We start from the raw sequence: 23,452 nt of genomic DNA, 5'->3' as shown, positions 1-23,452 counted from the left end.
GTGTGACTCACACACTCGGGTTCCTCCTCTTTTCCTCTGCTTTTTTTCCTATATGAAAATGAGGTGTGCAATTCAGATCTGACTGTTGCGTGTGATAAAATAAAGTTGTCATTCACGTAAAGAAATCGTCATACGGACACACGAGGAAAGCATGATATACAAAAATATAATATACTACATACGTTAAACAACAGATTGGTTTAGCCTGTTCTTTTTTTTTTTAATTCCTTGCTTTTATTTGTGCCTTGGCGGGCGGGGCAACGTGTTGCCAACAGACATTCAAACAAACACGACAGCGGAGACACTGTCATGAGGTGTGAGTCACGCTGATTCGGGTCACCGTTCCTCTTTATATCTGCCTCGCCTCGTCACAGGACAGACTCATCTGTCCTTCCGTTGCTTTTTTCTTGCTTTGCCACTCTTGTTATGCTGTTTTTCCTCACTCCTTATTATTAAGCACTGCTAAAAGCAAGGGGCCAGGGGGTATTGTGAGACACATTGAAACTTGATCAACCATGAAGGTGAGGTAAGATCAGGAAAGAAAAGAACTGGGTTGTATGAAGCTTAGGAGGGTGTTTGAACCTCTGCCAGATTCCCCAGGGTGGTTCAAGGTTTTATTATCTGCTTCTCTGGGACTCAATGTGATATCTGCTCCAACCAACAACTTTGGCCCATACAAACATCTCCATGGTTCTTTCATAAACTATGCATATTGCAGCTTTTTTGGGGGGAAAAAGATCCAGTTACATTCCTGTTTTTTTTAACATTGTTTCAAGCCAATTGTGTTGTTCTCAAAGACAGTAGGCATGAAGCTTAGGAGGGTGTTTGAGCCTCTGCCAGATTCTGTTTTTTTTTTCCTCCACTTCATTAAGGATCCATTTGATATCTCGCTGAGATATCAAATGCAGTTCTCAGGACACAGCAGACTTCAAAGATAATTGTTCAATATTCTCAACAGATTCGAGGTGATAATAACCTAGTGAGAGCAGCTTTTCTTTCCTTTTGATTGTTAACAATGGGTCATTGCCTTACTCGGGTTATTTAGTCATCTGATCTGGTAATAATTGAAGCTGCGGTGTCCTTGGTTTTCTTCTGCATAGCTGATTCATTGTAAATGCCTTCCATATATTGTTTGTATTGAATTGGGATTGTGATGGCCACTGTGTTTACCAGTAAATCAGTTCAGCAACCATAGGAAATTTCTGACCACAACTACTCTGACAAACATTTTGATGCCACTACTTAATTTTGTACTTTTGTGCAAGACTATGAACCAGTAAAGAACCTCCCCCCTCCCCCTCTATTTTTGTTTCAGCTGCTACACAGTATCTTACTTTCTCTGTCTAGATAAGAAGTAGTTGCAATCTTTATTTTGGGGCGAAGGCTGACTGAACATTTAGAAAGGATGCAGTGAATGTGAGACATTGTGCCTTTTATGGGCATTCACCCAGGCTTAACACAGCCTTGAAAGGAATATTCTACTTTAACTCTATTATAGTCAGAGCATGTGCTTTACAACAAACAAACTACTGCTTTATGTTGTCTGTTTTTAACTGAGGTTCATGTTATTTATTTTAATCAAATGCATTTGCCCTGGTTGTTGTAATGTGTGTTTTGAAAAATGCTTCAAACATTACCATGGAAACATGTAAAAAAAAAAGAAAAAAGGGAACATGTGGGTGAATGAGAGCACAGAACGGGGAGGGGAACAGGAAATAAGGACTGGGGCGATGTTGGAGTGGGCAGGGTCTGAGGGACCAGCTGTGATTGAGGGAGAAAAGCAGGACTATAAGTTACAGACTTCCCACAGCCAGCGTCCCTTTCTAAAACCAGCCAGCGGTGAGTCTCCACATCTGCTTTTCTCACTTGATTCTCCGCTTTGTCTAAACTCAAAATGAGCTTCAGAAGGTCCACCGTGCAGTCCCGGTCCGCACCCAAGTACAGTTCTGCCAGCATTTATGGCGGCGCTGGTGGAATGGGTTCCCGCATTTCCTCTGCCTCCGTCTCTTCTCTGCGCTCCGGTGCCCCGATGACCTCCTCTTCCTCGGCCTACAAGCTGAGCAGTGGAATGGGTGGTGGTATGGGTTCAGGTTTTGGAGGGGCCGGTGCATCCTTTTCGAGCGGTGGTGGTGGTGCTGGTGGCAGTATTGGGATCATGGGCAACGAGAGGGGAGCCATGCAGAACCTGAACGACCGCCTGGCCAACTACCTGGAGACGGTGAGGACCCTGGAGCAGGCCAACAAGGAGCTGGAGATGAGGATCATGGAAGCTATGGAAAAGGGAGGCCCCAACATGAGAGACTACAGCAAGTATCAACCCATCATAGACGACCTACGCCAGCAGGTAAGCCTGACACCGAACGCTGACCTCTAGAAGTGACGTGGTGAGTGTGACGTGGTGAAAACTAGGAAACAGTGGTTGTTGCCTGACGACTTTGATGCAACTCTGTCGGAAAGACAATGTTGGTGAAGGCTGTGATATCAGTAAATAAATACTTAAGTGCTTAATGTGGCCTTGACTACAAGATTAATTGAGATAGGACAATTGAACGGTACTCGTGTCAGTAACTTAACTAAACTACCTAAATTACGATTCGTGTTGAGACTGGGGAGCTTTTTTTTTTTGAAGGTTATCAAATTTCTGGCAAGAGAATGAAGGGTGTGGTTGCTGAGCTCTAACCCTCCCCCCACAAAACTTTGTCTGATGAATCACAAACATGAGGGCATCCTCGTGAGAGACCTACTGAAAAGCTCTAAAAACGTCCTTCAGCAGACAAAAGCTTTTCCCAGCGGCCCTGCTTGTAAATGGTGATTCTCCAAGCGTTTTCTGGTGTAGGAGGTCCTCGATGTGAAACAGATGTGTGGTTATGACACACACGCACAAAGGAACTCGGTCTGCCAGCAGCCGAGTGTGTGCGTGTACGTGCGTGTGTGTGTGCGTGTCCGCGCACAGATACGTGTGAGTTCAATGGTTTCTATACAACAATCACGTTCAGTGTGCAGAGTCAAATGTCACATTCTTCTACAGACTCAGGATCTTCAATGTCACAAAATGACTCATTGATGGTGACTTTTCTTCTTTCTCTACACACAGAGGCACAGAGTATTCCCTCTTCTCCTCTGAGGCAGTTAAGAGTATGAACTCAAAAACAGAAGACTTGAAATCTCTGCACACATAAACATACAGTGATGACAGAGAAATGGACAGAACTCTGAGGGACAATTGGAGAGAAGGAAAATCGGAGATTTGGCAAAGAATAAAATCCTCTCTGCATGAGTTATTCAGATAGGAAACCCATTTTTCCAACATCGCTAAAACAAACCAGATTCTGTTCTGGCACGGGAACATCCTCTTTTCCTGTTCTTCATATTGCGGGTTCCTCTTTTTTCTGAATGTTACCATGGAGTCACTCACGTTGTGTGTGATATGACTGTGTTTTTTTTTTTTATTGTTTCATAAGAGGGGGAGGGGGGGATTCAAAAAGCGCCTAATGATTAGAGCACTATTAGGAGAGCTGTGTGGTTAAACAATGCTCTTGTTTTATCAAAAGAAAAAACATTTCATTTCATTTTTCCTGTCCAGATCTTTGATAAGATTGGGGAAAACGCTCGTTTTGTGCTCCAGATCGACAACGCCCGCCTTGCTGCTGACGACTTCAAAGTAAAGTACGTTGTTGTTCATGTTATTTTATACAGAAATGCATTTGCATAATAGACTTTGCAAAAATATCTGATAATAGGATTGCAGCAAATACAGCTTCTAGTCTAAAAACCGTCTTTGAAACTCCAGTCACACCATTTCGTAACGTTATACAATAGACCACGACGTGAACAACAGCTGACACAGCAGCTGACATCTCCGACAGGTTTGACAATGAGATGGCAATCCGCCAGTCTGTGGAGGCCGACATCGGCGGACTGAAGAAGCTCATAGATGACACCAACATGACCAGGATGAATATCGAGAGTGAGATTGAAGCTGTCAGGGAAGAGCTTGCCTTCCTGAAGAAGAACCACGACGACGTGAGATCGCAGTACATCCAAATACGTAATGGCAATATTCACTCACCTCTGAATGTGTTTGTTAATTTCTCTGTGGATGTTGGTCCTACAGGAGGTGACGGAGATAAGGAATCAGATCTCCCAGTCGGGCGTTCAAGTGGACATAGACGCCCCCAAAGGTCAGGACCTGGCCCTGGTCATGGCGGAAGTGAGGGGCAACTACGAGAAGATGGCCATAAAGAACGCAGAAGATCTCAAACGGTGGCATGAAAATCAGGTGATGCAACGTTTTGAAGGGTAAATAATCTTGAAGCAATTGTCTTGTTTTTTGGCTAAGACCCATTCCCCGTCTCCCTGTCAGATTGCAGATGTGCAGGTGGAGGTGTCGCAGAACACAGAAGCCCTCCAGGGAGCCCAAATGGAGAGGAGTGACTTAGCCAGACAGATGCAGACCCTAGAAATTGAACTTGCATCCCAACAGAGCCTAGTAAGCTTGCATTTTACAAAAACGCGTTTTACATTTTAATGACGAGCATGAAATGATTAAATCCTCTCATTAGATTTTAAAGTTGTGCTGCAATATATCTGTGTAGCCGACTCTGGCTATCGGTTGCCGGGTTCTCCGGAATGAGGGCACGGACACTGTCGTATTTGCGGAACACGGTTTTTATTTGGTTTACTGACACAGCGTTGTCTGCTTTGCTGTCGGCGCTCCAGCCCGCTCTGTTCCCCGCTCACCCCCGCCTTACTGCTCAAATAGGGGGAAAAACGCACACAATTATCCCCAGCTGGCTGTTATTGTCTCCAGCTGGCCCCGTTCCCCGAGCCACTCCCCCGCTCTCCCACCTGCAGCCGGGCTGAAACCACGCCCGCCACCACATACCCCCACCGCCCGACTTAGGCCGGGGAGCCGTCCGGCCTAGCTTACTCCCCCCCCCCTCCCTCGAGAGGGCGGGAGAGGAAGTCCGCCACAACCATCTGCGTCCCCGGCCTATGGACCACCTTGAAGTTAAAAGGCTGCATGGCCAGATACCACCGAGTGATCCGGGCGTTAGTATCCTTCATGCGGTGGAGCCATTGGAGCGGGGCGTGGTCCGAACAGAGGGTGAATGAGCGTCCCAGGAGGTAGTAGCGCAGGGAGCCCACCGCCCACCGGATGGCCAGGCACTCCTTCTCCACCGTGCTGTACCTGGCCTCCCTCTCCGACAGTTTCCGGCTGATGTAGACCACCGGGCGGTCGACCCCCTCGACCTCCTGGGACAAAACGGCCCCCAGCCCTCTGTCCGACGCGTCGGTCTGCAGAACAAACGGGAGAGAAAAGTTAGGTGTGTGGAGGAGTGGCTCCCCACAGAGAGTCTGTTTTACCTTCTCAAACGCCCGCTGGCACTGCTCCGACCACTGGACCGGATCTGACGCACCTTTCCGGGTCAGGTCGGTCAAGGGGCTGGTGAGGTCCGCAAACCCGGCGATGAACCGTCTGTAGTAACCTGCCAGCCCCAAAAACCGCCTCACCTCCTTTTTCGTCTTGGGGCGCGGGCAGGCTGCAATTGCCGCTGTCTTGTCCACCTGAGGACGCACCTGCCCCCCCCCCAAGTGGTACCCCAAATACCGTACCTCCCTCCGTCCAACTGCACACTTCCCCGGGTTGGCGGTGAGCCCGGCCCGCCTCAGCGACTCCAGCACCGCGTCCACCCGCCGCACATGCTCCGCCCAGGTGGTGCTGTGGATAATAACATCATCAAGGTATGCGGCCGCATACGCGGCGTGCGGGCGCAGTACCTTGTCCATGAGCCGCTGGAATGTGGCCGGGGCACCGAACAAGCCAAAGGGAAGCATGGTAAATTGGTACAAACCATACGGAGTGGAGAAAGCCGTTTTCTCTTTGGACTCTGATGACAGGGGAATCTGCCAGTAGCCCTTAGTTAAATCCAGGGTCGTAAAAAAACGTGCAGTGCCCAGCCGGTCCAGGAGTTCGTCGACCCGGGGCATTGGGTAAGCATCGAATCGTGATACGTCATTCACCTTGCGGTAGTCCACGCAGAACCGCACAGTCCCATCCTTCTTGGCCACCAGAACGATGGGGCTGCACCACGCGCTGTTGGACTCTTCTATTACTCCCATTTCCAACATAGCTGCTAATTCCTCCCGGACCACTTTTCGTTTGTGTTCGGGTAGTCTATAGGGTCGTGACCTTACCGTCACCCCCGGGGGAGTCTCAATTCTGTGCATTATCAGGTCGGTGCGGCCTGGCCGGGGGGAGAACACATCAGCAAACCGCTTCTGCAACTGGGCAACGTCTGCTCTCTGGTCCTCAGAGAGATGACCCTCACACGGGAGCGGGGTGGGATTAGCCGCTTTTGGCACCTCCGGCCCCAGGTCCTCTCTTTCCGATACTGTGGAAATCAGAGAAACAGACTCCGCCTCCCTCCAGGCTTTCAGGAGGTTGAGGTGGTATATTTGTGTAGCACCGCCCCTGTCAGACCGCACCACCTCATAATCAACATCCCCCACCCGGCGTGTGACCTCGAAGGGCCCTTGCCACTTAGCCAGGAGTTTTGAGTTGGAAGTAGGAAGTAATATAAGTACCTTTTCTCCCGGTGTGAATTCTCGCAGCATGGCTCCTCTGTTGTACAGCCGCTGTTGTCGTTCCTGGGCCTGGAGCAAATTCTCCCGTGACATCCTTCCCAGTGTGTGGAGCTTTGCTCGCAGGTCCAGAACGTACTGGATCTCGTTTTTCCCGGGGCTCGGACCTTCCTCCCAGCTTTCCTTAATAAGGTCCAGCACCCCTCTTGGTGACCTGCCAAACAGAAGCTCAAAGGGAGAAAATCCCGTGGAGGCCTGGGGGACCTCCCGGACTGCAAACAACAGAGGGTCAAGCCATTTATCCCAATTACGTTCATCGTCGCTAATAAATTTACGAATCATGGACTTCAGCGTCCTATTCATCCGCTCCACCAACCCGTCGGTTTGGGGATGGTACACGCTCGTGCGGACGGACTTAATGCCCAGTAACCCGTAAAGTTCTCCCAGTGTGCGCGACATGAACGAGGTGCCCTGGTCTGTTAGAATCTCTTTCGGGATTCCAACCCGGGAGATGACCTGAAACAGAGCCTGCGCGACGCTCTTTGCAGAGATATTGCGCAATGGCACTGCCTCCGGATACCGGGTTGCGTAATCCATGAGGACTAACACAAAGCGGTATCCGCGTGCGCTCCGGTGAAACGGTAGCGGCCGCAGCGGGGCACGTGGTATGGCTGGTGAATTAACCAATTGACACTCCGGGCAGGACGCACACCAGCGGCGCGCATCCGCCCGGATGCCTGGCCAATAAAATCGGGCCATTATCCGGTCTAGTGTTTTCCCGTATCCCATGTGACCCGCCATCGGATTATAGTGAGCCGCCTGGAAAATCATTTCCCGGCGGCTTTTCGGCACCAGCAACTGGGTGTTTTCCTGCCCCGTTCGAGTGTCACGACTCACTCTATACAGTCTGTCCCTAATCAATGAGAAGTGCGGGTACGACAGTGCTGCGCCAGGGCGCACCAAATGACCATCAATTTTTATCACTTGGTCGTAGGCTGAGCGTAGAGTATCGTCACGAGACTGCTCGAGTGGAAAATCTTCCATGGAGCGAAACTCGGGAACCGCCGGAGTCTCCACGGGATGCTCCGCCGGTTCCCCCCCTCCCCCGGCGGCGTCGGACGACCTCGCGTCACCGCTGAGCACAGCACAAATACCGCATGTCCCTGTCGGTCGTGAACGCAGGCCGCAGCCTCTCCCATTAGCGCGTTAAATCCCTCCCAATCCGTTCCCAAAATTACGGGGTGCGTCAGGCGGGAGCTAACCGCGACCTTTATTCTATATTTTTTCCCCTTGAACCTAAGTTCGACGGACACTATGGGATACTCATGAATGTCCCCGTGCACACACCTAATTTTCACCCGCGACGCTTCTACCAATGCCCCTGGCCGAACCAGGCTCTGGTGTATCATGGACTGCGAACAGCCCGAATCCACCATCGCCTGGTGTGTACCCCCCTGGGTTCTTACCGGAACGCGGTACGTCGCTCCCGGGCCGGGGGAGGGTGCTGGAGCGCCGGCAACCCGGATCACCTGCCCCACCTCCATTAGCGGGCACTCCCTCCGTAGGTGGCCGGGCCGCCCGCACCTCCAGCACTCCTGCCCTGGCGCTTGAGAACCTCCCCGTGGGTCAGGAAGGGGGCCGGGGCTTGCTGTGGTTGGGGGGTCGCGGTGCGGGGCCGTCGGTGTCCGCCGTGGGGCCGGTCCGGGTCGTCCCGCCGCCTGCTGCTGGCTCCATCCCTGGGCTGCCGCCGCGGGTCGGGGCGGCGCGCCCTCCCCGTCGCCCGGTCCGCGGGGGTGTACCCCCAGGTGGTCCTCTGCCAGGGTGACGGCTGCCTCCAGTGTCGGTGGGCGGTGATACCGGACCCACGCCGCCGTCCGGGCCGGGAGCCCCTCCACGAACTGCTCGAGGACCACTTTCTCGAGGACGTCCGAGGCTGATCCCACCCCGCCTGGCCGAAGCCACCTGGCGGCCGCGTCCTTGAGCCTCTGCCCGTAGGCGAATGGCCGGTCCTCGGGTCCCAGCCTGGCCCCCCGGAATCGCCGCCGGTGGTCCTCCGGCAGCAACCCCAGTCTGTCGACCACTGCCTTGCGCACCGCCACGTAGTCCCGCCGGGCCGCCGGGGGCAGCCCCATGGCTGCTGCCTGCGCCTCCCCTGTTAGCAGCGGGAGCAGCCTCACTGCCCACTCCCCGGCCGGCCACCCGCACGCCTCCGCCGTTGTTTCGAAGGCCTCCAGGAATGCCTGTGCATCGTCCTCGGCCGTCATCCGGTGGAGAGTCAGGCTCGCCATCGCTGTCGGGATCGGTGGTGGTGGTTCCGCCCGCGCCACCAATTGCTCCAGGGCCTGGGCCTGCCTCCCCACCTGGGCCTGGAGCGCCCCCAGGAATTGGCGGTTGGCCTCCGCCTGGTCGCGCTGGATCGCTGCCATTTCTGCCAACATCTGGCCCAGTGCGAGCACCGGCTGGGCCGCCATCTCCTGCCGTTGCTCCTCGTCCGTCATTTTTCCTCTCCGCCGAGTTGGGCGCCACTGTAGCCGACTCTGGCTATCGGTTGCCGGGTTCTCCGGAATGAGGGCACGGACACTGTCGTATTTGCGGAACACGGTTTTTATTTGGTTTACTGACACAGCGTTGTCTGCTTTGCTGTCGGCGCTCCAGCCCGCTCTGTTCCCCGCTCACCCCCGCCTTACTGCTCAAATAGGGGGAAAAACGCACACAATTATCCCCAGCTGGCTGTTATTGTCTCCAGCTGGCCCCGTTCCCCGAGCCACTCCCCCGCTCTCCCACCTGCAGCCGGGCTGAAACCACGCCCGCCACCACAATCTGCAATATGTGTTTGTAAAATACAATGACCATCATTTAACTACCTCTTTTTGTGATTTCCCATGTTCTACTATATCAGATTTGCCCACGTAAAAAATGTCTTTGGCAGCCTTCTTATTCCTGCTATTTAATCCTTTATCAGAAAGCTTCCTTAGAAGAGACACTACGCAACACAGATCAGCGAAACAACATGGAAATGGAGCGCTACAACGGCATCATTGTTCATCTAGAGGAGGAGCTGACCAACTTGCGTGCAAACATCCAGAATCAGACCCAAGAGTATGAGGCGCTGCTCAACATGAAGATGAAACTGGAGGCCGAGATTGGCACTTACAAGAGTCTAATGGATGGTGGAGACTTCAAGTAAGAATTAGGAGACCCAAGCAAGGTGTTGATGGTAGTGGAGGTGAATATTAAAATTAACTTATCATGGTTTGCATGGTCAAGTACAACCTTGTTATGAAGCGAGGCAATAATTCCAGTCAGTTATCATGACTAGTTCCACATGGACATTTTGAAAGTCAAAATGTCCCCTTTGTGTTTTTCACAGGCTCCAGGATGCACTGGATGAGCTGGCGGCCGCAAGCTAATTTGGAGCAAAGAGTCTGGGACCAGCCCAACAATGAAAGAGAAGAATCCACAACTATGCATAACGGAAAAAAAGACATGCTGGTCCAATTATCGAAAGCCAATTTTGAACCAAGACCACATTCTGTGTAAACCAGAAAGGATTTAAGTAGATCTCAATAAAGGCCTTTTACCACCACAGCAAAACAGGCCCAGCTATCTGAAAAGCTGCCCTGGCATGACCTGCAAAACAAAAATGAATAAAACCACTCGTTGACTCAGTCATGTCTCCAGTGCCTAAACTTTTTTTAGATAATGTAATAAAATGCAGTTCATGTTTTGCAATACGTTGTGATTATATTAATTGCACTTTATAGGCTTTGTTGATTGAAAAATATGATTGAAACTGACAAATGGTGATAACATTTCTCTTCAACAAATAACCACACCACAAAAGTGAATGGCTGATAAATGACATGATTTTGTTGCTGGCTTAATTGTAAAACAACAATGTTTCTATTATTGTTTGTTGAGTTCTTCATGCCATCAGGGTGGATACACCTGCCTTGTTTGGCCACTAGAGGGCAGAGGACCTCTAAAACATGTCAGAAGACAACTCTGTTCCGAGCTAACTTGCAAACACATCCAACACGCACAGGGCAATATTATCTATCCATTCCATTACAGGTACCTTTGTTTACTCTCTTTTAATACTCCCCTAATCATACAATTAGAATGATGTATTTATTTATAATCTTGTTGTTATCCAGTTATTCAATACAGAAAAGCAGAACACACAAACTCATTGGAAAGTACCACAAATATATCACTAATACCACAGAGGAACAACTAAATCTCTTTACCCCAATGTATTCAGTTGTCCTAATGCTGGTTAGTGGTTTCTAGTGGTTTTACATGTAAAACAGGAGGAATTAACGAAACATAAAGCATTGTCATAACAATGCGGTACGTTCAATGCATTCGACAGTATGATTTAAATATTTTGAGTAGTAAGCCATTTAATGAAAATATCAATCTAGATATAACAACCATCCACGTAAACCTGGGTGAGAAATCATAAAGGCGGAAATCCTCTTGCAGTCTTGGATTGGAGGCGCTTATCTAGGGACGGGTCCAACCTGAGCCACCCCTAACAACTGTGTATACTATATTAAACAATTAAGTTCAAGTTATAGTTCATTCTTTGCATTATTTGTATGGTTGAGCAACACAGGGCTTGTTGATTATTTAAATTATGACGCATAGCAATCATTGTGTCTCCCCTATATATCTATTAAAACAGCACAAGCTGCCATTTGGTGCCCTATAGTGTTGAGCAAGCAATCAATTTGAATTTAAAAATATTGTTCAAAAAGCACCAATTATAATACAAACCCATTATAAGAACTAATTCGAAACCATAATGAATTATTTCAATGATTAAAGCACCTATAAGACGTGCTATGAAATGATGTGTGGGGACAGAATTTAGAAGAATGTGATTTTAGGCTGCATAGAGATCCTTGTTTTTCAGGAATTTGAAGACTGCAGTAAATGGGAAATAAATGAAAGCTAAAAATATCAATAGCAATGTGACAATCATGACAGGTGTGTTTTTTTTATAGAAACGTCGGTAATTTGCTTGAAACAGTTGAGTGAGTAGCCTTATAGACAAATAAGGGAGGGGACAAGCCCGTGAACGACGATGCGCGCTCCCGACAATAAACCTCTGACGCCTTCATCCGGGAACTACAACGAACTCGTTCTCCAACATGGCGGCGTCAGGTGAGGCTTATGAGGGTGAACGGTCTGGGTCGGTTGGGTTGGATTTCTTAGGGTTATACATTTATTAAAAAATATTTTTCAGTTTTGCGATTGTTAAAGTCTTGTCTCATAGTTTGCCGTCGCTTTCCCGCGTTCATAAATCGGTTCGTCGGTTGTTTTCCCCGAAAAGGATACGTAACTGCCGGAGGAAGGCGAATGAACGATGTTACGATTTCCAGTCTGGACATTTCAACCTAACGTCACAGATAACATGTGGTATTCGGCTATGAAACATGTTATTTCGATGGTTGGGTTTTCCGCTCTTGGGTCTACACCCTATCATATGCTTTTGACATTGTGGGCCATTGTATGCAACGTTGCTAACTGCGTGCCGAGCTGGCACATTGTACGCTCAGAGCCGATAAGCATCGGGCGCAAGCGCGCTTCCGTGGAGGAGGAGTTGGGCCGAGAACTCCGTGCAGCCCGAGGAGTCTCCCCACGTGTGCAGCCTGGCTTCCCGGCATCGGGGTTTGGTGAAACGTGCCACCTGGGCCTGTTCGGTCGAACCGTAAATACCGCCCTGGTAGCTTCACAACACAGAGCCGTCCCACCCGAAACGCCTAACGTTAGTCTCCCAACGACGATGGCGCACTTGGATTCTGGCGCTGCGAAGTGCACTAGGCCCTAAAACCTAGCCAGCGAAACGGGGATACTTCCCTCGTCAGCACTCCTCTGCTGACCAAGTCCGCATGGCCATAAAGACAAAAGAGACCTGCCTTGCAAACAACCTGTGTGGTAGCCGTCCTCGTAGCTGTTCTGCTGTTACTTTAGCAGAAATATGTGCTGCAAGAAGTTAACGTTGCGCAGCTCCTAGCGATGCTAACGCCACAGTAGTGAGGGGCGCTAACATAAAGCTATTGAGCGGTCGGCGTATTGCTTCTCGGTTTTGGTGGGTGTACGGAGTCCAGGCCGATTGGGCCTGTAAACAATGACATAGCATTATATACGGTGAAAGAGTTGAGAACCGTCTGTGTTGATCTGTATGTGAGCGGGTTTTTCTAACGATGCGTGTAATGAATGCCACTGAGATTTTTCACGAACCGCGCAGCCAGTTTTGTGTCCTCCTTTTTTCAACATCAGACCAAAACAAGCCCGACCTGGTCCGAATTGAGCTGTATGAAGCCGCCATGTGCGACCGGCAACTCTTTGCTGTTCAAATACACGCCGAGCAAGACTGCGAGGGGTTTTCCTCAAACATGGTCCGGGGGGGTTGAACGTATCCCAATTATTGATCCTGGCATTGCGTTCATGAGGATGAACCAATGGAGATAAACATGTTGTGATCCATTGGCAGGCAGACAACTCGTGTTATTTTTCTAAATAAGTCTAACATTGGTTTATTTTCAGCTGCTCACATAAATGGAGACACAAACCCAGACTGGTGGTGTTTAAATAAGTTATCAGGAAACGTTTATTGCCATAATATGTTGTACATACATGGAAATTGTCTTGGCGGTAGGTGCAGACAGAAGACATAGTGCAAATAAGATTAAAATAAAAGTATAATAAAATATAAGCTATGGGTTAGTACAAGCTAGAGGAGATAAGATAAAATTAGGAATAAAGATAAAGTTCTTATAGCCTTGCATTTCCCGGCTCTAATGACAATTTCGTAATATGTCATGGCATTTTTATTGTAAGCCATTAAAGTATTCTGACTCCTTGTTTTATTAGAACTATATTATCAATCTATACCTTTCCTAATAAGTACGTTGAATTTAAGTTGATATAAATTTGATAATAAAGTAACTAAAGGTTCTCTTCCTTGGTTGGTAGTTTATAAAAGTCTGTCAATCAGCAAGCATGTCTTCAATGTCTGACTCTTTGTTCATCTGCACTTCAGCTAAGAAGAAGAATAAGAAGGGGAAGACCCTCACTCTGACGGACTTCCTAGCAGAAGACAAGGGATCCAGCAATGCGCCCCCCAGCTACCCAGCCAAGTCCACAAGCTGGGCCGATGAGACCGATGACCTAGACGGAGATGGTGAGCACACTGAAATGCACACAATACGTTTTTATCTTGCAAACCTTGGATCTGTCATCCATTTTTCCATCGAACAAAAAAAAGCTCTATCAGAATGCAGTCAGTGAATGTAATATGTAAGTATAATACTTCTAGATGACAACATAACTAGGTTATGAAACTTTATTAATGTTAAGTAATATCTACAGTTATAGTAATGACATTGAACATTTAACTTGCCATTATTCTAGTGTATTGAAAGAAATATTTTTACTGATATTCAATTACATTTGATACATATCAAAAGTAGTTGATCAACTACATTAATTACATTGTATATTTTTTACCCTCTGAACTGCGTTATTCTGCAAAGCATCAAAGAGCATAGAAACATTTTCTGTAAAGAGTAAAAAAAAAACAATTTTAATACATATTCCCATAGACAGTTTGTGTTTTTCAACTATATCTACAAAGCTGAGGCACTGTAATTATCTGTAAACTAATCTCATATGCACGGGTTACGTTTTTGCCTTTGTACAAGCCTTGTAAATAAAGTATCGCATCATAAGGAGACAACTGTACTGACAACTTGAGTAAAAACAACTGTATTTACTCAAGTACCATGACATGTTACATTTTGTATTGGTGAACATGTGGAAAGTTACAAAAATGTATAATTGCACAACGAAGCGTGTTGACCGCTAATCTCCCTACACGCCACTAGTGCCGGCCATAAAAAAACAAACGTTTCACAGGTTTCTTCCCCCCACAACAAGATTGATTGTTTTGACGTATTTATTGTCATGCGAATCAAGTGTCAATTCTAAGAGAACTCTGTTGGTCAGTAACTGAAAATGAGTTAGCATGCACTAGCATTTGTTTAAAATGGTTCTCCTGCTCATACTTTAGTTTCAACCTCGTGGCACACGGAGGAGGATTCATACCGGGGACCAGCCATTGACCGGTCTATCCTGCCAACGGCACCCCGCTCAGCTCGTGAGCCCGATGTTGACCGGGCCCGACTGCCCCGCAGCCCACCTTACACGGCCTTCCTGGGCAACCTGCCCTATGATGTCACTGAGGACTCAATCAAAGACTTCTTCCGCGGCTTGGCAGTAGGTGTAGCAAGCACATGCACACACTCAATCGTGCAGAGCGGGGGAATGAAAGGCTTACAGTGGTTACGGATACTTGCGTGAAATCATTATCTGAAAATTAAAAGCAAATTAGTTTAGTCAACAATCACATCTGTAATTTAAATATTTGTTGATTCATTTTAGTGCATAGCTACTTGCACCTCTCGCTGCAAATTTAGACTACCAAAAAGTAACGAATGTTATATTTTGGTTATTTATGTGTTTCCAATTCTTTGAAAAGATTCCATTTCCACCATCTGAAGTCAACCAATTTCTTACATAATTAGCTCACTATTGGGTGAGAGTCTCTAGACTACTCATGATTCCCTTTCAGAAGGCTTTCAGACTATGAAAAGTTATCAATTCCTATTGCGTCAAAATAATCAAAACATTTCTCTCACACTGACAATTGGATTAAAAATAATAATTAAGCACTGCATATTTGTATAATTAAAAAAACCGATTAATTGACCTTTTTAGGAATTTAATATTGGGAACGAATAAAGATGTGTCAACTGGAGGGTTACGTTTTCAACCATTTAAAAGATAAAATAGATGGAATTGGGCCTTCAACAGTAACCTTTTGGTGTAAAAACATAACATCTAAATAACAAATGAATAACTATCAATTAATAAAAACATCTCTTGCCAAATGCCACATGGATTCAGCTCTAATACAAAATAATAATGGAATGTAATTATCCATGAAATTCTACATAATGATAAATCACTCTGGACACTAAATTCTTTGCCGATTAATGCCCCGCACAGCGGGTTATTGCCACTCTACCCGCTTTCCTCAATGGTTGGGTTTGGTTGTAGAGTATCACTTTGTCCATTGAAACGTTTGAATCGTATCTGTAGTAGGCTGCGCGCAGAAACTCTGCTAGTGTTTACCACGCTTCGGTTGCGAACCCAACGTGCGTGTATTCTGTTTGTTGCATTCAGTGGCGTCTAACGGACAGCCTGGCCCCAGATATTTCAGGCAATCATAGTCATTGTTTATGAGGTCTCCTGGTCATATGTGGGTGAACAGTACACTGCTGGGCCCAAATCTGTGCATTCTATGTTTTTATGTTCTTCTTATTATCTTGTCCAGATCAGTGCGGTGCGTCTGCCAAGAGAGCCCAGTAACCCAGAGAGGCTGAAGGGCTTCGGCTATGCTGAATTTGATGATGTGGACTCTCTCCTAAGGGCCCTGAGTCTCAATGAGGAGGTGAGAGGATTCAACAAAACCTTTTTTGTATTAGTATTTTTTTTTAAGGGGGGGGGGGGGGGGGGCAAAGATCTTTACTTGTAATGTGGATTACTTTGTTTCTTCTCAAATGTATTCGGGACAATGTCTTCATTCTTTTCCCTTCATTTTTTAAAAATGTGAACAGAACCTGGGAAACCGAAGGATTCGTGTAGATATTGCAGACCAGTCGAATGATAAAGGTACAAGCTGCTTTTTTTTTGTTGCAAAGACTTGTCACTAGATTTGGAATACGTCCTTCAAGCTTCATTTTATAGTAAATCTCAAAATCTCCTTCATTAATCAGAGAGGGACAATGGATCTATGGGAGGCCGAGACAGGGGTGGACGAATGTCTGACATGGGGCCCGACAAGACGGACAGTGACTGGAGGGCTCGACCCAGTTCAGATGCCGACGATGGACCTCCCAAGAGAGAAGAGGCCTTTGGAGAGAGTGAGTCATAATTGTCTTTGTATTTGCTTTGACATCTTTCTACACACTTGATCGCAGGATAAATGTGTTAGTGGTTGGGACAGAGCCATGTCCTTCCAGAATATTCGTTTTAACTTTGCATGTGGCGGCAAGCCAAGTTCACAAATCGAGAACACACCTTGATTATTGGGTCATGGTTCTGTATAATTTCAGCACAAAAGGGAAAAGTATTATAAATATTTTTGAAAAACAAAACCAAATGGCTGGTTTTCCATAATTCTTATTTTAACATTTTATGCACTACACATTACTGGTGTGTTGTTAATAATGTATACATAAACAAGAATAACACATAACAGTAATGTCTGTAAGACGTATTTTCCTTTTTGCGAAGCTCCGTCTAGCTTCAGGCAGCTTAACATTGTGCATATACTCTACAATTATATGGTTGCATATATACTTTATATTGCTTTTATTGTGTTATATCTTTTTGCAAAATATTGACGTGTAAACATTAATATCCCTGGAGAAACGGGATGACATTCCAAAATGTAAATGTCATTGTTATTCTGTTTTATAATTCTTGCAGGATCACGGGATCGTTTTGAGTCGGACCGTTTCAGAGATGGGCCACGGCGGGACAATGACCGCTACGATGGAGGAAGAGACCGCTTCCGAGATCGCTATGACGACAGGGACCGTCGGGACTACGATCGAGGAGGTATGTCTTTGTGCTTTTTTGCATCCTGTGTTGGGATTCAGTAATACATGACTGTATAAGCAGCCCTTTGGCTTCCTGATCATCCACAAAATAGGTTTTAAAATGCCCATCCTAGTTTACTTAATGGTCAACGTGACTCTCTCCGATCGCAACCTCTGCTGTTGTTCACAACCTTTGTCATCCAATTAGGCCAGGACTGTAGAAGAGGAAATGGTTTCATTAACAGTTTTACAGACCCTTCTTTTAATTGTTAAATATCCATATGCATTACGATAAGCCTCATTGAAGTATTGTGTGGACTGAGCTAATTTCAGAATGAGTGAAAACACTGTTAATAAACCTACAACTCTCTTCTGCCCTTGTTCTAGGTTTTGACTCTCGTGGTGGTAGTAGTGCTGGTGGAGGTCGTCGTGCCTTTGGCACTGGCTACCGCCGCGATGACGACAGTCGAGGTAGCAGTGATCGTTATGGCGAGCGGGAGCGTTATGGGGACCGTGAGGAGCGCTACGAGAAGAAGGATGACAACCGTGAGGGTGAGAGCACAATACCCAACTTAAAACATGTTCACACTAAGTTCACACAAGTTTACAGCCGCACTAATATATATTTTCCCTGTTCTCACAGCCACTTCTGTTCAGAGACCCAGGTTGAACCTTAAACCCCGTAGCGTGCCCAAAGAGGAAGAAGGTAGTGGCGGCGGAGGAGGTGGTGGCGGAGGAGGTGGTGGCGGAGGAGGTGGTGGTGGTGGTGGTGGTGGTGGTGGTGGTACTTTACCAGCCGCACCTCAAAGTTCTGGCAGCAGGACTGCATCCATCTTTGGTGCAGCCAAACCTGTTGACACAGCAGCGAAGGAGAGGGAGGTCGAGGAGAGGCTGAAGAAAGAGGAAGAGAGACTGCAGAGGCAGCTGGATGAGGACAAAGGCCGGGGACCTGACAGAAAGATGCGAGACAGGTTAGGGGATGACATAAATAGTTAAAACATTGTTTTTGTTGATGATGTCTCCCTTTGTAATATTAAAATGCTGATGTTATTGTATTTATGATTGAATACATTTCAGATATATATTAATATGGTATCACCCTTAAATTGTGTTTGGGCAAAAAACACGCTGCAAATGGCAATCTATGCCGTTATGTCTTAAGTGAACAACATGTTTTTCAGCTAAGACAAATGCTAGAAGTGGTGTGTTTTTTTTTTTTTCTTAGAGGTGTCACCTTTTTCATCTCCCGGTTCTCATTTGTTTTCAGGGACCCAAGCTGGCGCACTGAAGAATCTCATCCTCAGCGTTCTCGCACAGGAAGTGAGTCTTCACAGCCAGGCAGTACTTCTGGAAGAGGTGAGAAACCTATGCATTTAATCCTTAAGAAAAAAACCTTTTTTTTTGTTTTTTTAAGAGGCAATATTCAGTCAATGTATTTTATATTTGTACCCTTAGGATCATTTTTAAAAAAAAGCTGTCTTCTGTTCTGGCAGGATTATTTAAACTACACCACAATGCAAAACAAAACTAGACAAATATTTTATCAAGTGGATAATATATAATATATATATAATATTATAATAATAATAATAATATTGGTGTAAAACATACAACAAGCTGCTCATTACTTCACCAGGCTCCCGGTGTCGAGATAGTGAGCGCTCTGGAGAGAATGAGGTTTTCAGTGGGAGAGAAGGTGAGCCCTCCTCCCCCGGGACCTCCCCGCAGCCCCCCATTATCATCTGCTCCAAGGAGCCGCTGAAGGTGATGCCTGCCCCTCCTCCAAAGGAGAACGTCTGGGCCAAGAGAAGTGCGGCCAGCACGGGCTCTAGTGAGGGTGATGGACGACCTCCGGTCTCTCCCGTCTCCCCGAGTGGTTCAACTCCTCCTAAGCTCGGGTGAGAACTCGAATGAGACTTACTGTTTATTTGTAAAGCTCGAAACCTTTCACAACAAGAATTCTAAATTATTGTGTGTGTATATATATATACCTCCCTAAATGTTTGTACTCTCTTCAGCTCCCCAAATTCTGTGGATGAAAGAGAATCTGGAAAAGGTAAGGTCTACCGACCAGTGGGAGATTTTTCACAACTCAACAAGAGCAACGCAAACTGAGTGAAGAGTTTTGCAGCCACTTGCATAGGTTGCCAATCATGTGATAACGAAGACTTTGGATGAAGACATGAATGTCGAGAGGCATATTGGCAACTTTGTGGAACTGTACGGGTCATTACACACAAAACAAAAAGTTAGAAATGAGACAGCTTTTTTTGTTCTTTAGGAAAGGTCATTTTATCTTAATCGAAACAGTTTAGCTTCCATAAGATGATCAAGAAAGCAAAACTATCTCTTGATATTTCCATTCATGCAGTAAAGTCCCGATAGGGTAAACCTCCCTACAGTCCAATCCCTTTTGTAAAAATAATATAAGTTCCAAGACTGGAGATGGTCATGAACGTATCTTCTTGCTTGTAGGTGTAACAAGGGGAGCACTAAAATGTCTCACGTTAGCATATGCACATTTCCCACGATTCTGATTTGAGAAGCAAAATGAATTTGGTTCAGACTCGAGCCATCTTTCCATGTAAATCCAAATTCTCCTTTTTTCGCAATGTTTATGGCACAGCTTTCAAGCCACTATAGAATCTGAATGAAAGAGTTGCTGTACAAGCTCAGGGTGCATTCAAGCAGTGCACCGCTCATTAGGCTCAGTGACATGACACTTCCAACCCGGAGGCATTTATTTTATCGCTGCAGTGTGGTGAGTTTTGTCCACTGTACAAAGTCAAACCTGTCTGGCTTCTCTTTTAAGCTGAGAACAAGGCTAACGCTATGCGTCGGGACCGGGGGCCCCCACAGGCTCGAGGGGGGCCTGCAGGGCGGGGTCGAGGAGATGGGCCCAACAGAGACCGAAGAAAGGAGGCCGACAGGTCAGCCGTCTGAAGCTAGCCACTCCAAAGTTCTTCATGAGACTAGGAAAACATTTCCTGGGCATCTGTAAAGAATGGCCTACGCTCAGTTTCACCACTGACGATGCCCTCGTTGTGCTTTGCGTTGTGGACATTGGTAACTCAAGGACCCCACGATTTGTGGTGTGCACATTTAGTGCTTTGTCTTTTCTACTCCAAATATCCAAATGCAGTGTTACAAGGGATGTTAAATCATAACCTTGAAACATCAACAATTTGGGATATTTCTGTTTACTAGAGCATAGATATTGCTCCTTTTTAGTTTGTCTCTTTGAGGAGTCTCAACAAAAGACAACTCTGACACTGAGGTCTACCAATAGATATTAACTTCGGTGTTCGCTCTTATTGTAGAAAGGATAACCGAAGGGACCGAGACTCCAGACCACCCCCCGAGCCAAAGAAATTTGAAGAAAGCCCAACCCCTGTAAGTCCTTCACTGCCAAGGATTAGTCAGAGCACCTAAATGATCCTTCGTTAAAGGGTTTCCCTAAAGCCTTAAGTTCTTTTACCAGTGCTCCCCAGCACATTACAGGTTTTAAAAACATCCTTTTCCCGCCCCCGTGCCCATCATCAGGCATAAAATAAATGTTCTGTACATCCTCGTTGAGCCGATCGAGACGTTGCCTCTCGTCTACGCAGTTATCTGTTCAGCAGCCATAGCTAACGGTACTGATCTTGGTTTCCTTTTGTTTTGCCTTCAGAAGTTCAGCTCAGCCAGTAAGTACGCCGCTTTGCTAATGGACGGAGACCAAGGAGACGACGCAGAGGACGTAGAATAGAGAGAAAATAACGAGACGGGGCCCGAAGGCGCAAGAAGAGGAGAAAAAGACGACCGCAGAAAAATAATCTCACATAGCTTATGAAAACTCCTCACATGGAAGAGGCTCCTGGGAGGACCTCCCTCCCTACTTCCTTTCCTCCTACAAACCTGTCCTTTTACTTTGAAAACACCCAACTACCCCTCCTCCCCTGTCCCACCTTCAGGACTATTCAGCTTCTTAAGAATAGTCGCATACCGGACTTGTTTTAAATGGAAAAGGAGCAGCTGACACATGGAAACGTGATGGATAACATTGAATTAATTGTAATAAATAAATGGAAAAAGTGGGGAAAAAATGAATTTGTACATTTGTGGATCACAGATGTGGTGAGGTTGGCTGATATGACGAAAAAGAATCTGCTTTTCAATCTTTTTATTATTCATTTGTTGACTGGAATAATTCCCAGATCATATTCATTATAAGACTTTTATTCATAAGTAATTTATTTGAATTATTTTAAAATCAATCACCTAAATCATTTTTTTTTCATGGAAATTGTCTTCGGTTTGCCCATTTCGAATCATACATGTTGAGATGGGTGTTTAGTATAAACATTCTGTCTTGTGCTCAGCACCATGTAGCAAAGCATTGATTGAACTGCTTCCAAACTGATCAAAAACAAGAGGACAGTCGAATGGATTCTAGTATTGCGGAAATAAAGTTATAACGTAAAGTTGATTTTTTTTTTTTTTTTTAAATAGCCGCTGCACGATTCCTACTGGATTAGGTGCTTCGTTATTACCCTCAATCATTGCATCGATCCAAACCAATGACTCATAATGATCGTTTCCAGCTGTCTAAATCAGTCACTCTTTCGGACTTGAGTAATAGTAATATTCTGGGAAAACACAGAGTTGCATAGGATGTGAGGATTTCCACAAACGTGTCTTCCAATTTGCAATAAATTGGGGTCATGTGTGTTCAAATAGTATGTGGTTATTTTGTATGTGTGGCTGGCACATGGCTAGGCCATGTAAGTAGAGACAAGCTATATGTGCAGCACCGACTGTCTTTGCGCTCTCAGTTCTCTGAGTGTGGTCTGAGGGACCCAGCATTTGACAGTATTTCTTCAGTGCCGACCCCCTGCTGAGGTCATGGCTCCTGGTGGCAGCTGGTCCGGGCCCTGCTGAGCTTCCCGTCCCACACAGGCGCACGGGCACCCACTGGGCTGTGGGGTGAAGGACTCCCCTCCGGCCCCCAGAAGAAAGCCATTCCCTTCAGCACTGGTGCCTGAAAGCAATATCAAATAAAATAGTGTAATGCCCCTACCTGCTAAACACGTTTAATCAGACTAATGCAAGAGTTAGCGAAGCTGAGATGACGCTGCTTTTATCGGTTACAAACCAATCGAACCTGTGTTTAGTACATCGAATGCTGTGATGTGAGACAGAAAAATGATGACTCACTTTGTGGACCGTTGTAAAGAGACACAAAGGCTTAAAGGTGGCACTGAAAAGGTAAACACGGTATTAAGTATTGGTGTCATTTGAGAAGATGAGACGTCCAGCTAAAACAATGTGTGCAGTGCTTGTAGTTCTGCAAGATGGCAGAAGTCAGGAAAGTATTCCAAGTATTACTCAAGTCCTGTTTACAAGCACATTAGCTTGTCATTTGTGCTGATATTTCTATTTAATACCATTTTACTATCATTTCATTGGGAAGTAGTTTGAGTTACTATTACTTTACATGCTCATAGTTCTTTTAAAACATGACAGCATAGCTAATTATTTTTTACTCACATTAGTACCTTTCACCTAGTTCATATCTGAATCCTTCATTATGCGTGTTGGCATTATGCGCCCGACCCTCCTCCTCTGCCATGTCAATCAGCAGCTGGTCCCCACAGGAGGCTCCCACCTTCCTCTTCAAGCGCTTTAACGTTAATGTATCAGAAAACGTAGCTCACTGCTGCAGATTTGCCTCCCTGCAACCAACGACTGCTTTTCATGGACTGACCAGAGGCCTAAAACGTGGTTTTAGAAAGAGCTTATTGTCGGAGAGTTTCCCTTCACGGCCCTAAAGCCTCGGCCTCAAAGCAGTGATTTGTCTGGAGAATCCAGTTTGGAGAAATACAGTTGTGTGTGTGTTAGAGAGAGCGTTGCAGTCTGATGGAATTTAACTATTGGAGTAGCAGATCTCCGATTTAAGCACAGAGCCCGTCTTTGTTTGCATTTCAGTGGAGACCAATAGACGGAAGGGGAAAAAAAAGATTGCATTCATTTTGTTGTCATGTGTCCTGTTAAACACGATCCTGGGACTAATTACATTTTAGCATTTTCACATCCACGGGAGAGCAAGTCCTCGCCGCCTCACAACAAGCTGACAGGGGGACGATGTGGGATCAATGCACATTGGTTCCCATGTGCAAAGTTACAGAATCTTAAGGGATGACGTGTGT

General features: G+C 46.3%; 2 protein-coding genes across 5 annotated transcripts; both read left to right on the top strand.

Moving 5' to 3' along the window:
* The first annotated feature begins 1,747 nt into the window (after window positions 1-1,747).
* On the top strand, window positions 1,748-10,254 carry LOC119229590 (keratin, type I cytoskeletal 18-like). Of its 2 annotated transcripts, none has more exons than XM_037490109.2 (7): window positions 1,748-2,344; window positions 3,584-3,666; window positions 3,867-4,023; window positions 4,115-4,279; window positions 4,364-4,489; window positions 9,548-9,768; window positions 9,956-10,254. In XM_037490109.2, the coding sequence occupies exons 1-7, from the start codon at window positions 1,895-1,897 to the stop codon at window positions 9,993-9,995; spliced, it is 1,242 nt and encodes a 413-aa protein (XP_037346006.2). In that variant the 5' UTR covers window positions 1,748-1,894; the 3' UTR covers window positions 9,996-10,254. The 2 variants fall into 2 exon arrangements, with proteins under 2 accessions (XP_037346006.2, XP_037346007.2); XM_037490110.2 differs by having other exon boundaries at window positions 9,548-9,811.
* Window positions 10,255-13,584: 3,330 nt separating this feature from the next.
* Window positions 13,585-21,980, top strand: eif4ba (eukaryotic translation initiation factor 4Ba). Of its 3 annotated transcripts, none has more exons than XM_062563846.1 (15): window positions 13,585-13,780; window positions 14,669-14,874; window positions 15,995-16,111; window positions 16,278-16,332; window positions 16,437-16,583; window positions 17,152-17,283; window positions 17,652-17,816; window positions 17,908-17,976; window positions 18,061-18,235; window positions 18,532-18,620; window positions 18,901-19,162; window positions 19,283-19,320; window positions 20,077-20,194; window positions 20,585-20,657; window positions 20,935-21,980. In XM_062563846.1, the coding sequence occupies exons 1-15, from the start codon at window positions 13,600-13,602 to the stop codon at window positions 21,010-21,012; spliced, it is 1,905 nt and encodes a 634-aa protein (XP_062419830.1). In that variant the 5' UTR covers window positions 13,585-13,599; the 3' UTR covers window positions 21,013-21,980. The 3 variants fall into 3 exon arrangements, with proteins under 3 accessions (XP_062419830.1, XP_062419829.1, XP_062419828.1); XM_062563845.1 differs by having other exon boundaries at window positions 17,652-17,822; window positions 17,908-17,973; window positions 18,016-18,235; XM_062563844.1 differs by having other exon boundaries at window positions 17,652-17,845; window positions 17,922-17,970.
* Window positions 21,981-23,452: the final 1,472 nt, after the last annotated feature.

This window comes from Pungitius pungitius, chromosome 8 (genome assembly GCF_949316345.1).
Source record: "Pungitius pungitius chromosome 8, fPunPun2.1, whole genome shotgun sequence".
NCBI lineage: Eukaryota > Metazoa > Chordata > Actinopteri > Perciformes > Gasterosteidae > Pungitius > Pungitius pungitius.
This window is presented reverse-complemented; position numbering and strand designations above follow the sequence as displayed.